Below are 14,123 nucleotides of genomic sequence, written 5' to 3'. Positions count from 1 at the left end.
AGACACAGCTTGCATGTGACTGCAGCCAAACATGGGAGAAGCCAGTTGCCAAGCTGGGGCTTCCAGGAGAAATGTCATAGATTAAAAATGCCATAGATGACAATTGTAAAGTCCTTATTGAACCTCACCCCCTCACCAACTTATGACTTCAGTATTCTGGAGAATGCATGAAAAAGATCATTTAGGAAAGCAGAGTCCTGGTTTAACTGAATCTTGAGGAAATAAACATAATATATGCGGTGTGTCTCTTTTTAAACTAATCCTGCCCCCTGTCTGTATTTTCCCACACCACTGCATGTTGAAATTGTAAGCCTTTCTGTGGCAGTTCTACCTTTTGTCATTTAGTTATAGTGAGGGTACTGAGAGGTAAGGTTTCTGACATTTTTTTTTGTCTTTTGTCATGGTCCAAAACACCAGAATGTACGACAACAATAATTTCTGACATACTGACAGCTATCTTGGATGAAAGATTTCTTGGGTATTGATTAGCATTTCTATGGTATTACATTGAGATGAAATGGCTTGGCTTGAAATGACCTCCAGGTTGATAGCCTAGTCGCTATGATCCTGTGATTTACTAATATTGAGGTGAGTTTGAAACTGACATTTTCATCAGTATTATGGTAGTTTATTATGGTAGTTTAAATAAAAAATGCCGATAACAGATTGCTGCATCTGTCTGTTCATTTCTGTTAAGAAATCAGTTACTGAAAGAGGTGTTTGCACCCCAGCACTGAAAAGGTTACTAGGTGTAAAAGAACTGGAATGAATTGATATGTTTGATGTCTCTGAGTCTGACTACAGGTGCTTTAATAAAGCATGAAACAAATTAAGCTGTAAAATTTCATGAGGACAATGATATACTAATCTGTCCTCATTTTTACCTAGCAGACATTGCAATGGCATGTTTCTTTAGTCTGTTTAAAAAGCCACCAATATCTTCTCACCAGTAAGCCTTCTGTCGATAGTATGTTATATTCCAGCAGCAGGATATCACAATTATTAATTGCTGTGCTTTTTCTACTGCATCTGATGAGTCATTGACCTAACCATTGTTGTTATAAGGCAGGACTAGCAGATAAATACACTTGTTATATAGAGTCCTTATTTGGCTCTATATATACATATATATTGGGCGGCCTTTGTGGTGCAGTGGTTAGTGTTGTCACCTCACAGGTCCAGTTCGATTCTCAGCTAGTCTGTCTTTTGTGTGGAGTCTGCATGTCCTCACTGTGGTTGCGTGGGTTTCCACTGGGTGGTCTGGTTTCCTCACACATTCCCAAGACATGCAGTAGGTGGCTTGGGAACTCTAAATTGGCTGTGTGTGTGAGTGAGTCATACGGATGAACCCCCATGGCACAGCTAGCCACCCAGCAGTGTAAACCTTGCCTCGAGATGATTGTCACTGTTGAAGTGACACCCTGACCCTATGTCAAATGGGAAAAAGAGGGGTTTAGGATGGATGGATACATATATATTATATATATAAATACCTTAACTAGTTTTCAGTAACCTCAGCCTTTTTTGTAAAATGTCAGTTATGTGTGAAGCTTCAGTACTATGTACTGCAACTTCCATGAAATCTGATATATTCACTCACAACAAAACCCATACTTCGGCCATGTCTGCACGTTCTGCTTCCAGTTTGGCTTCAAGAGTAACTACATTTATATCATTCCACATACAGCAGCAGTAGTATCTAGTAGTGTTCGGTCTTGACTCACTTCTCCAAACCAACTTGTTTGCCCCATCTCTGTTTGCATTTTTTAATTGAAAGGCATTATTCCTAAGTGTTGACCCACTACAGAGGGCCCCTGAAGATACCACAGATAGATTAGTACTCGCATTATTAGTTTATCTCTGAGATGTCCTTCTGCAGTGGGTGTTTCTCCTGACCTTTATTCCCCTGTACAATGATTTATCACCATCAGTTTTACTTTATACTTACTAATCAGGCTTATCACTCATACTTGTTATTTATTTTAACTTGTCATATATTTGAATTTCATTGACAGGTGGTATGAGGGGGTAGGAAAGAGCTGAGAACACTGGGTAACATATATTCTCATTCAAGTATGGGGATGTGATTACGAGCCAAAGGGTGAGCACCATGTCTGAGAATGGGCCTTCAAGACATTTAAAAAGACACATGAAAAGGCACAGCAAATATTTCCCTAATTTTACCCCAGTACAGAAGACCCTTTGTAGATCATCTTATTTCGTAAGTACTCACATGTTGTAATACTCCTATCCAAATGAAAATCTTTTCAGATAATGAAATAAGCTCCTATTATTTTTAACTACTAATAAAATTAATGCTGAGATGGTTAGATGGCTAGCTTGTGACTCAATGATCTTCATCTTAATGCTTATTAAGGAGCTTCCTTTTCTCTCAGAGCAATGTTGCTGCTGTTATACTCCATGTACTGAGGTATCACAAGATATCTGTAATTTGCTAACATCTGTTCTAGTGTTTTATTGTTAACCTTGCACAACATTTTTACTATACCTCTTTACTATTCTGCCATGCTTGTTTTCATTATTTCCCATTACTGCTTGTATATGTATACACACACACACACACACACACACACACACACACACACACACACACACACATATATATATATATATATATATATTTACTGGTTGTATATGTACATATGTGTATTATATATATATATATATATATATATATATATATATATATATATATATATATATATATATGGGTATATATAGATAGATAGATATATTGGATTTAAGCCTCTTCCTCTGGACACCGTATTCAGTGCATAATCAGTCCTTCCTCAGTTCTTTGAGAAGAGCTGTAAGCCTCTTTGGAAAGGGAATGCTTCTGCCATCCTGACTGGAACTTATTTATTCATTCATTGGTTAATTAGGTAAGGCAGGTTTTTCCAAGGATCTTTTACATTTAAGATGCGAGTAAGAGGAACAGCAATAATGAATAACAAAGTAGACAGAACAATACAGTTAATGGCAACAACATACAATTTAATTTACAGAAACTCAAACAGAACCATTGTAGTTAGAGTAGTGAAATATTTTTCAGTATGTACTTAGCCAAAATATCATGCACAGAAGACTCAGCAATAAATTCACTAACTGCACTCACTTAGTTTTGATTCTTTAATAAGATATCCTCATAACTAATTCAATAACATTCGCAAGTGGCCTGGTATTACAAGTAGATAACTAACTTTTCTTGAGTTTCATCTTATTGGGCTGGTTACCGAAGTGTGAAGCATATTCTGGACTGTAGGTCCTGGATGGGAGAAAGCCCTTTCATTTTATAAATGAGAAAGAAGAGACAAGAATAGCTGCATATGAAAAATCAGGATTAAAATGGAAATATAGAAAAGGTTCTGGTAAACCATTTTGGAGGTGAGAAAGAAAAAATAATAGAAGGATTATGACTTGACTGACTGTGTATTTCATTATATAGAATCTTGTATTAATGAAATGTATCCTTATATTTTAACTGAAATCCTTTACAGAGGACAATAATGATCAAAATATTTTTCTTCAAAGGTGATCCAACTGTATTTGGAAACTTACCAACTCATGATGCAGTCTTAAAAGCCATGAAAGATGCAGTGGATTCAGGAAAATTTAATGGCTATGCACCTTCTATTGGTATGATATTCACTCTACTTTATTCCTTGTCAGTAACTGCGTTATCCTATTCAGGGATGTTGGGAAATGGAGCCCATCTTGGGGAGCAATGGCCATAAGGCTGGAAACAACCATGGGTAGGATGCCAATCAATGGTTTGACAAGTTATGGCAATTATGTGTATGTAATTGATCTCTGAGAAGTATTTCTGCAGTTGGTGCTCTTTTATGCCCTTTGTCCTTCATTTGTGATGAAATAAAGTTATTGTGTGTGTGTGTGTGTGTGTGTGTGTGTGTGTGTGTGTGTGTGTGTGTGTGTACCTTTGTTAAGAAGTACATTGAAGTATTATATAAGTAATGTGATGGAAAGGCATATAGTAAAATGATAATGAAGACAGTAACCGAGGTAACAGTAAAATATCATTATAGGCTTTTGTTAACAATGAAGTTCTTAAAGTAGGAACAAACTGTAACTGTAAGTGGGATACTATAAACTCCAAGTATGTATATATATATATATATATATATATATATATATAGAGAGAGAGAGAGAGAGAGAGAATATGGGTGTATGAGTGTGTAGCTATTCAATAATTTTTGAACAAGTAATATATGTCATATTTAGCCATGTTTTGTTTTTCACACATTAGAGGTTTAACTTCAAAAGACATTGAGGAACATAATTATACAAATTATGCAGATATCCTTGCTCATATAATCTTCCTATTTCCTTGACAACTTATAGGCTGCATTTGCAAGTGACTTTCTTTTTTTTCCTTTAGCCTTTGTTAACTGGATGAGAACCCTTAAATATACATATATATCCTTCCGGAGATGAATGGCGAACTTTGGCCTGATCAAATAATTTAATCACAGTACTACTATATGCACACAGGAATTGTGGGATTTGACATAGGTAGTAGGAAACACCTTCTTTTCAGCCTGCTGCATTAGCTTTCTAAGCTTTACCACACAATGTAATATTTTACTTCCCCCATTCTCTGCTATGATTCCTGTATGTTGATGTTACATATTCATAAATTCCAGGGGGTCCACAAATCCCACTCTCAGTAAGGGCAGACTTGGGACATGCCAACCCTCAAGATTTTTTATTTTATATTATGACATACTTTGGTAATTCTCATCATGATATAAATGAGTTTATCAATGAGACAGATGTAATAATATAGTGATACAGTGTTGCTTTTGTCCTTTCAAGGATCTATAATTGTTTTAGGTTTTTGGTTTCTTATATTTCTATAAAGAAATAAGTGCCTTGTCTTTTCTTCATTGTAGTAAACAGAACATTATACATGAGACAGACATTCATTTTCCCATGTAAACTGAACAAAACTCACCTTCAGTTATGGAAGTTATACTGAATAATTGCTCATGCTGCAGGAATAGTTTCCATTATATACTAACAGAACTAGGAGTCTTATGACCTTGGTCTGCATTTTTGTGTAAGTATTACAGAAATGCACACCCTGTCATACTCCCAGATATCCTTCTGTTTGGGTCACAGCTTCATTACACTTAACCCAGTTTTGCTGCAGCCTACTACAAAATGCATCTAACATCCATTATGTTTTTGTAAAATATATTTCTTCTTTATAGACCAAATTTGATCCCTTCCACATTATTTCCAGTATGACAGGATGTATTAGCTTTACAATAGCTCCCATTCCTCTAATGTGACATTTTAATGGATTCACAAGCTACTGCAGAAAGGGTCCAAGTTATTTTCCTAAGAGGAGACTATTTGTCTCCTAGCTTCTATCACTTTTCTTACCAGTCACACATTGGCATGATGATTGTGGACTTTCATTTACACATCTCTGGGTCTCTTGGAGATCTTGATCAGTCTGGGTGCTATTACCATCAGACCTTTAAGGGATAATGTTCCGCATTGGTCACAGAACTGCACTGTGTAATTTCCCTTTCTGTTGTCCCTTCACAGGTTCATATGTTTATAGGTATTTATAGATAGTTGCTAGAGGTGTGGTGAGGAGACCATTGAGATGCCTATTCCAAATTCCCATCTGCCCCAGCACACTTTCTGGTTAAGTGACTTGCTCACATAGCAGGCAAATGAAAGTTCAGGGAATCAAACCTTGGACTACAAGAAACAGTTTGACAACAGATTATAAGCTGGTCTGAAGATCCATTTTCAGCCATAAATAAATGGCAGGTCTATAAGCTGTAAGTTGCTGAAAGCAGTTCTGAGTGCCAACTGGTAGATGTCACCCACAGTCAGAAAAAGGCTCCCTGCTGAAATGTCCATGCCGATAACTGCAAGTCAACATAATTCAGTATCGTTTGAAATTCTGACCTTTTCAAAGTTCATTTTTGGAGGGTGAATAATGCTTCTATACATCCTTTTTGTGTGAAACCTGCACACTTCCTAACTTTATGTATCAACTCCAGGATCACTGCACCTTAGGTAATATAAAAAATAAATAAATAAATAAAAAAAAAAAATGTTAGGTAGTGTTTCGTAATTATACAGACTCACAATTATGGGCTTCACAGCTATAAGAGAAGCCCTGTTTAATTTCTTTTGCATTTCTGTCTAAATGTACAGCTATTTGCTAAGTTACATTAGTGTAATCTCTGTTTTTTAATCAGCATTTCAATTCTGGAGTACTTATTCACGGCTAGTTGAACATTAACTTGAGTAATACTGGGTATAACAGCATGTAGAACTGTCTCAATCATATTAAGGTCAGTCTTAATTTAGTTTCTGAATCTGAGAGTCTTGGTATACAGCTGAACTATCACTCAAGGACACATCTGTAATTCAGGAAGCATTTATAATTTCTGCAGTTTGCATCTTTATAATAGCACACTTAAATCAGTGTAAACAAACAGCTGCACAACTTCTAGACCTGCTTAGTTAAGTGTTTTCTGTTTCTTCTATGCACTTGTTGGATACAATATATTTTTGATCAGATGGTTTTAGCTCCCTAACATTTTCCTTTACAATTACAGCTCTGTTCTTTACCACCTTATACTTTTCTTCTCTTATTTTTAAGTTCAAGCTTTTGAATCCCTATTTCTATATTTTCAGCACTAAGCTCATTCCTACTTTTACTCTGATTCACTAATCTGTTTCTTAATACTATCTTCACACTCTTCCTCTCTCGAGTCTCTGTGTTAACTCCATTACATGCTCATCCCCTATTTCCACTGTTTAATCTTCTATTTTATGTATTGATAAATGTATCTGGACTAATCATTAGCTATCAGTTTCCCTCATTATCCTTAAGCATCCTTCATTAACTTGCTATTACTGATGTTTTTACATCATCATTAATTATATATTCTTCTTGTTTTGCAACTATATTGTTATAATTTTGTGCCTGTACTGCTATTGCTTAGTTATCTTATTGAAAAATACTGTTTTTCTTTGTCTAATGGCCTTGTTGTGCTTGAAATGGATTTTAGACCAGTGCACCAACTTGGTTAACAAACCTATAAATAAATCAATAACAAATAGGTTCATAGGTCCATAGGTAAATAATAGGCTATCTGCCTGTGCAGGCCATTTTAAGCCTAGCCAATTTCCTTTTTTGGGCTCTAAATAACCTATTCCATTTCACTATAGATTGGCCTTACCCATTCCATGGTCTATAATTATGTAAATTAATATAATACTAATTATAACAGTACAAATAATCATAATAATAATTGATAATTATGCAAATGTTGGTCAAATCATTAAACAATGACACCACTATTAAACACATTAGATCAGTAGCTGACAATGGTTTTACCACTGACCAGTGTATATCCACCACATGCAGAAATGCATATTCTGTATTCTCTATTTTATCTACATTCAGATTGGAAATGAGTGCAAATTTTAGAATAGGTATCATCCCAGAAGGGAGTTTAAGGGATCATAGCAGTCTACTTAGGCTTTCATTTGACTCCACATGTATGCTGGAGGAGCAGTTAAATTTTATAATGGATGGCTTGGCTTTTATTTGTCTGCTTGGTAAATGGGTAGGTGAGCTGGTCTGAAGACCCATTTTCAGTCATAAATAGAGCACAAGGAACACACATAATATGCCATATAGTATATACTTTAAGGATAACCTAAAAGATCATACATTTTTGTATTTTACAGATTCATAGGATAAATCAGGAAATTGTATAAATCAGCTACATTATGCAGTTTAACAGCATCTTTGATGTATCAAGCAAGTTGAATGGTACATTGTGGTGCATAAATACAGTGATATATGACAGTACATTATAATGTTCCACTGAATGGTTTCTATCATAGCACTTCTTTTACTAACCTTGAAAATATATTTTCTTTGGGCAATCTAAAATACTGCATGTTGAATAAGGATGCCTTGTGGCTCAGAGTCCTAGACTTTCCTAAAACTGACTAAGATATGTATTTGGTTAGTATGTAGTCAAGTGTCTAGATTTCATTGCACAAAACAATATTATACTAACAGTTGCTTCTTCTTGTGCTGGGGTAGCAAGATATTAGGTATAACATTTTTCCATTGTGTATCAGCATAACAATTTTCATTGCATTAGACCTGTGCAACTCGGGCCATAAATGTCTGAAGTGTCAGCACCAGGTTTTCCTTAGGCTATAACCTATACTAAGAGGTAAAACCTACTTTAAAGCTTATCATCAACTACTGAAGGACTTTTAACAGAAGGGAACAGCAAATAAGTTTCAGAATAAACATATTAGAGTCTGTTGGGACATCTTCTATACTAAGTCATATGAATGTATTGATGGACATACTCCAAACAAGGTATCATGACCCAATATTTTTGAAAAACCCTGCTTTTCCTTTATGCCTTTTAGCAGTATATGTCCATGACAATTTTGAAGCCAGTCTTTTGTCTCTATTAAACATGTGCTGTGAGATTACCCAATAAATATAGCTGTGAAGTAGTTGTTGTAACAGGTTTGCAGTAATGGAGACATTTGATAGTATAAGTAGCTTAATATCTTGGTTGTGCATACTGTTTGAAACTCTTCTGGCAATGTCTCATTCGTTGTTTATTTGAAGATGATCTAATTGTACTCAGGCTGACCTTATATGTAGCACTAGTAGTAGTAAATCCTTCATATAAAATGAGAAACTTCTGGAAGTCTGTTTTAAAATGCTTAAAGTCATAAAAAATCTTCCAAAAATGTACATTAAATCTGCAGAATTCTAGTCCATTGCCATGGTCCTTATTGTCAAAAACAGGTCAGCTGTGAAGCACATCTACACAGTGACACAGATTACTGAAGGGTTGTTATAAGTACTTCATAGTATGTATATTTTGTATATTTTTGCAGGATATCAATCAAGTCGTGAAGTTGTGGCCAAGTTTTACAGTCAGCCTGATGCCTTACTTGAAGCTAAGGTAATTAAAATAATTTTTCTAATATTTTTATATTGTTTTGATGTACAATTCATCCATGTTGATGATACTTGGCCAGAAAAGTAGTACATGTGTGAGGCAGACTTCTCAAGTGTACCTATTTGGAGGTACATAACTATCTGCAGGCTTGATTTACCCCTTCACAAAGTATCTATTTTCAGAGTTATATTCCTATTTCCCTGCTTGATTTGTCCCTTCAAGTGATTTTGCGAGCCCCACTCTGTCACACACAATTTTGAAGTTGTTCACACATAGAAAACTAGACCACACAGCCAACATACTAGAGGGACCAATAATTTAAACAAAGAGGACCCACATGTTCTCTCCCTTTTTAGGAGAAGAAAAAATAAATGACTTTATGAGGTAAATTTTTGCAATCTACAGATTTTACACTGGATTTATGCTTATATCTGTGTGTTATTGCTGTCACTCAATTTTTTTTAACTAAAGTTTCTGAGAAGTATCTCGCAGTTCCTCTGGTAGTGGGAGGAGTTATGTGCTAGTCGGTATTCAGATCTTATTATAATTAGGTGCTCAGATACTTGGCTGAATGCACTTTCTTTTCAAAAGCCTTTGTACTTATTTTTACAGGCTGCAGTTTAAGAGATATGGTGTGAGGATACAAAAGGACCCCTTTGTGACATGCATAGAACATCATTTCTGGTGCAGTTGTTATCAGGATGAGAAATATGACCAGTTGTGATGATCACTATGATATGGGGTGAACAACTTTGTCTCAGAATTACAGTAGTGCATTCAGATCTAAAGCTTGCACCAAATGTGCAGATATTTTTTTCTACCTCACCAGACCTGCCTAAAGTTTTCACTACCTTTACCAAACTGGCCCATTCATTTTATCTGGGGGTGAGAGCCAGGCATCTCTGAGCTGGGTAACATTTCAATGACTACTCTTGACTGGGTTGCTGCATCAACCCACTCATATTCCTTATGGTGTGAGTAGTGAGGGAAAAGCCGGACAGCTTCCTGGTAGCTGGGCAGCCTATTTTCCCTCTAGGATCAGCTCCCTATTTTCATGGCAGCTCTCTGAGATCCATTGCTGCTGCTGGACTCTGTGAATGTGCCTCTGCATGCTCTCTGGCCTGTGTGGTTGTGCATGTTGGCAGTGCATGCTCATAAGCTCATGCTCCATGTGCACAACACCTAGTGCTCCCACTAGGTGTCTCCCAAGTAGCGAGCCAGATCCATTTTCTTCCCCACAGGATGGGCAAGCTGGTATTGGTCACGTATTTCCATCGTTCCCTGGCAGCTCCTAAACGTGCCCAAGCTGGTAGTCAAACTGGAGTCATCTGTACCCTAGTCAAGGCATTTTCCCTCTATGTGTTGGAGCTGGCTGCAAATATTCTTTTTTTAATGTATAATGTGAAACAAGTACTTCTGCTGTTTAATGTTATGGTCACATTGTTTTAGAGGTAAAAGTCCAGAAAACATGCTGATATTTGAAATAGTTATTGCTCATATCATATAGTCTTATTTTATTGAGACTTGGTCAAAGAAGCCAGCCTCATTAAACTGACTTTCATCAGAACTTTTTTATGCAGGAAAAAGCTCCTCATACATTCAGTCATTCCCTAAACTGACATAACTGTCTCTGAAGGTGAAAGCAAAGCATTTATTCAAAGCCTATTTGTTGAAATTATATTAATGGCTTGTGTCCTGATATAAAATAACTTGATGATATAAAAGTATAGTGTTCGAAACTTTCCAGCATGAATTTATCTCTCTGTCTCAGTCCAAATCCTGGAATCAGTTTATATATTATTTTTGTAGTTTGATTTGATTAATAGAATCTATACATATTTAGATAAAACATACATAGTACTGTTAAAAGCTTTGTTTAGGGATAATTTTTGAAGTTAATGTGGTTTACTGAACTGTTTATGATGTCAAGATGTATATTCCTATCTTTAGACAGTAATGGCAGAAACAGTGGTACTAAGAAATTAATACTATTTAAGCACTTAGGAAAAAAATAAATTGAATATTGTGATTCCACAAGAAACATACAATAAACTGTACAACCTATTACAAGAAAAAGTAAAAATTTTATGAAACCAATATTTATGGTTAAAATTAAAGATCAGATTTGAAGTTTGAAGGGCAACAAAGCCACAGGATTAGATGGTTTACTACAAGAAATTTATTGCCCTTTTGAAGAAAACTTTTGATTTGACTCATTATAGATATATAATTCCCCCTTCATGGAAATATGCTCTTAGCTCTCATATTGGTATTGTTTCTTTCTTATTTTAAATGTGAAATGATCTACAATTAAAATGTAAGACACATTTTACCTTAGTTGCTGAGTTTTAAAGATTATTTTCTCATATGTAAATGTCTCATGACTCAAAGTTATGCGGAGTTACCGTCTAGTCTGCAAAACAAAATAACTGGAAAGTGAATAAGGAGGCTTAACTATCAGTAGCACAGTGCTTCACAAACATATATAATACTTTCCAGGTAACACAGCCTCAAAAATATTCTCAGGGTAATCATTTTAGTTGTAGCACCCAAGAACTGAAAAAATGATACATGCAAGCAGTAATGCTCCCTCCCCATAATTGTAATTAAGCTGAAGTGTGCTTGTTGCCTTTATTTAATTGTGTTTCAGTGGTAATTTTTGACTGTTTTATTATTTTAATATGCATTAATGCAATGCTTTACTTTTGTGTACTGTATCCTCAGTATACTAAAATGATTCCCCGGGGAATACTTTGAGGCTGTGTTACCTGGAAAGCATTATACATATTTGTGAAGTACTGTGCTACTGATATTTAAGCCTCCTTATTCACTTGTCATTTATTTAGTTTTTCAGGCTAGACAGCAACTGCCCATGAGTCTATATTACATATTCAAATGCTTAAATGTTTGAATCGCTAAAGGTCGACCTTTAGTGATCGAACATTCAAATGTTCGACTATGTAAAAAAAATAATATTAAAAAAAAAATGTAGCCATTTGAACATTTAAGCATTTGAATATGTACTATAGACCCACTGCCCATAACTTTAAAACTCAGCAACTAAGGCAAAATATGTCTTACATTTTCATTGTAGATCATTTTCACATTTAAAATAAGAAAGAAACAATACCAAATACAAGGTATGCAAATAAATAAATAACCAATACGAATAAACATATAAAAATGCTTAAAACCTTCTTTCTCTTTTCCTAGACATAATAGAGATGAAAGATACAAGTAATAACAAATCAATAAAGTTAAGCAATATATATATATATATGTAGATATATAAAATAAAACTTCAAGTCTGTGGCTTATATACAAAATAAGAAAGAGCCGATAGTGCTTTCATCCTGAAGTCCCAGTATCAATAAAAGGATGAAAGCACTAATTATCGTCTCTTTCTTATTTTGTATATAAGCCATAGATTTGAAGTTTTATTATATATTGTGTTTTTTCTTCTTTTCTGGAGTTTATTGTTATTGATATATATATATATATATATATATATATATATATATATATATATATATATACACACACACACACACACATATATATATATATATGTGTATGTGTGTGTGTATATGTATGTATACATAGATCTAGGACTATTGCTCAAAATTATGTTTACTCGAAACGTAAATGGCCGAGCACACTTTTGCGAAAGTGCATTTCTACCGAAAATGCACTTTTACGAAAGAGAAACAACAACAAAAAAAACCCCATAAAAAACAAAAAATAAAATAACAGTCATCATGTTTATGCAGGTGGGCAGGCCCCCCTGCACCCTATATGTGGGGGGGGTTACACCCCCTCTACTTTTATATTTTCACTCCGAGATCGCACTAGTGTGGGGAAAAGGGAATATTCCCTTTTGCCCACTGTACCGCGATCTAAGCAACAGCTCCCATCGCTCAGTAGCCGTATTTTTTTACATTTTTTTTTTTACTTCTCTTTCGCGAATGTTCATTTTCGGTAGAAATGCATTTTCGCAAAAGTTTGCTCTGGCGTTTACCTTTCAGGTAAACGTGATTTAGAGCAACAGTATGGATCCCGTATGCATATATATATATATATATAAATATATATATATATATATATATATATATAAAAATATGTATATATATATTATATATGTATGTGTGTGTGTGTGTGTGTGTGTGTGCATGGATTCCCTTCTAAACAACGAATTACCATAACATTGACTCGTATAACAGCGAGATGACTTCGGCAAAAATTTAAATGCATGAACTAATGAACTCTCGGAATGGCGTATTTTGCCTCTGGGAAACAAACCACTTGGTCACCATGGTGAACATTGCCCTTTTCTCCACTGTAGTGTGGCCCTGGAGTTGGCATATATGTTTGTTGAACTCTGTTTTATAGCTGAGCAACCCCTAAGCTGTTAAAGTGTAAGACTGCAACTACATAATTCCATGAATGCCCTACTGCTAAAATATCTGGTTTGAAAGTATAAAGTTCATCTCCTGCTTAGTTCTGAATTATATTCTTGCAATTATGCTATTACTTATAAAACTATTGTTACAATTATTGTGACTACCTGACATAACTGACCTCCATTTTATATTGAAATTACATAATTTATGCACATTGGTCATTCAGTGGTATAATTTTGCCAAATATGCTGGAGGCCTGTGTTCGATTCCCATTTCCCAGCCAGTGTAGCATGGCATTTAGCCTGGGAGTAAGTTGAAAGGGTTAAGGCTATGAGCTGTTAAGCTATTTTCTGTGGTAAAGGATGTGATTTTCTCAGCCTTCTTTTGCCTACAGTGTCACCTTGAGCAAGTGACTTAACCAGACAGTATTTTGGAGCAGTTGGGAATTTGGGCTAGGCTCCTTAAGGGTCTCCTATTCTGTATGCCTACTACCTACCTATGAACCTATTTTATGATGATTTTAGGCTAAATCCAAAATGTTTACCAACTCATAAAGTTAATAAAACATGAAGGGCAGCAGTTGAACAATAGTATAGTGGTGCCATCAGTTTGGAAAAGTAACAACACACAACAGGTTGACAGAAGGGTCCTTTAATTGACTACCTTGCATATAGTTAAAAAGTTATAATCTTTCACAACAATT

General features: G+C 35.2%; 1 protein-coding gene across 2 annotated transcripts in view; it reads left to right on the top strand.

Moving 5' to 3' along the window:
- The window catches only part of TAT (tyrosine aminotransferase), a 261,202-nt gene that overhangs the window by 43,045 nt on the left and 204,034 nt on the right, over nt 1-14,123 (top strand). For both annotated transcript variants that reach the window (XM_044081482.1, XM_044081481.1), the window contains exons 3-4: nt 3,553-3,657; nt 8,956-9,023. In XM_044081482.1, coding sequence (XP_043937417.1) covers nt 3,553-3,657; nt 8,956-9,023 — 173 coding nt within the window. The remainder of the gene's footprint in view (nt 1-3,552; nt 3,658-8,955; nt 9,024-14,123) is intronic.

Source organism: Protopterus annectens, chromosome 8.part0 (genome assembly GCF_019279795.1).
Source record: "Protopterus annectens isolate FY-2018-M chromosome 8.part0, PAN1.0, whole genome shotgun sequence".
In the NCBI taxonomy this organism is placed as follows: Eukaryota; Metazoa; Chordata; order Ceratodontiformes; family Protopteridae; genus Protopterus; species Protopterus annectens.
The sequence above is the reverse complement of the archived record's forward strand: the minus strand, read 5'-3'. Positions and strand labels throughout refer to the sequence as shown.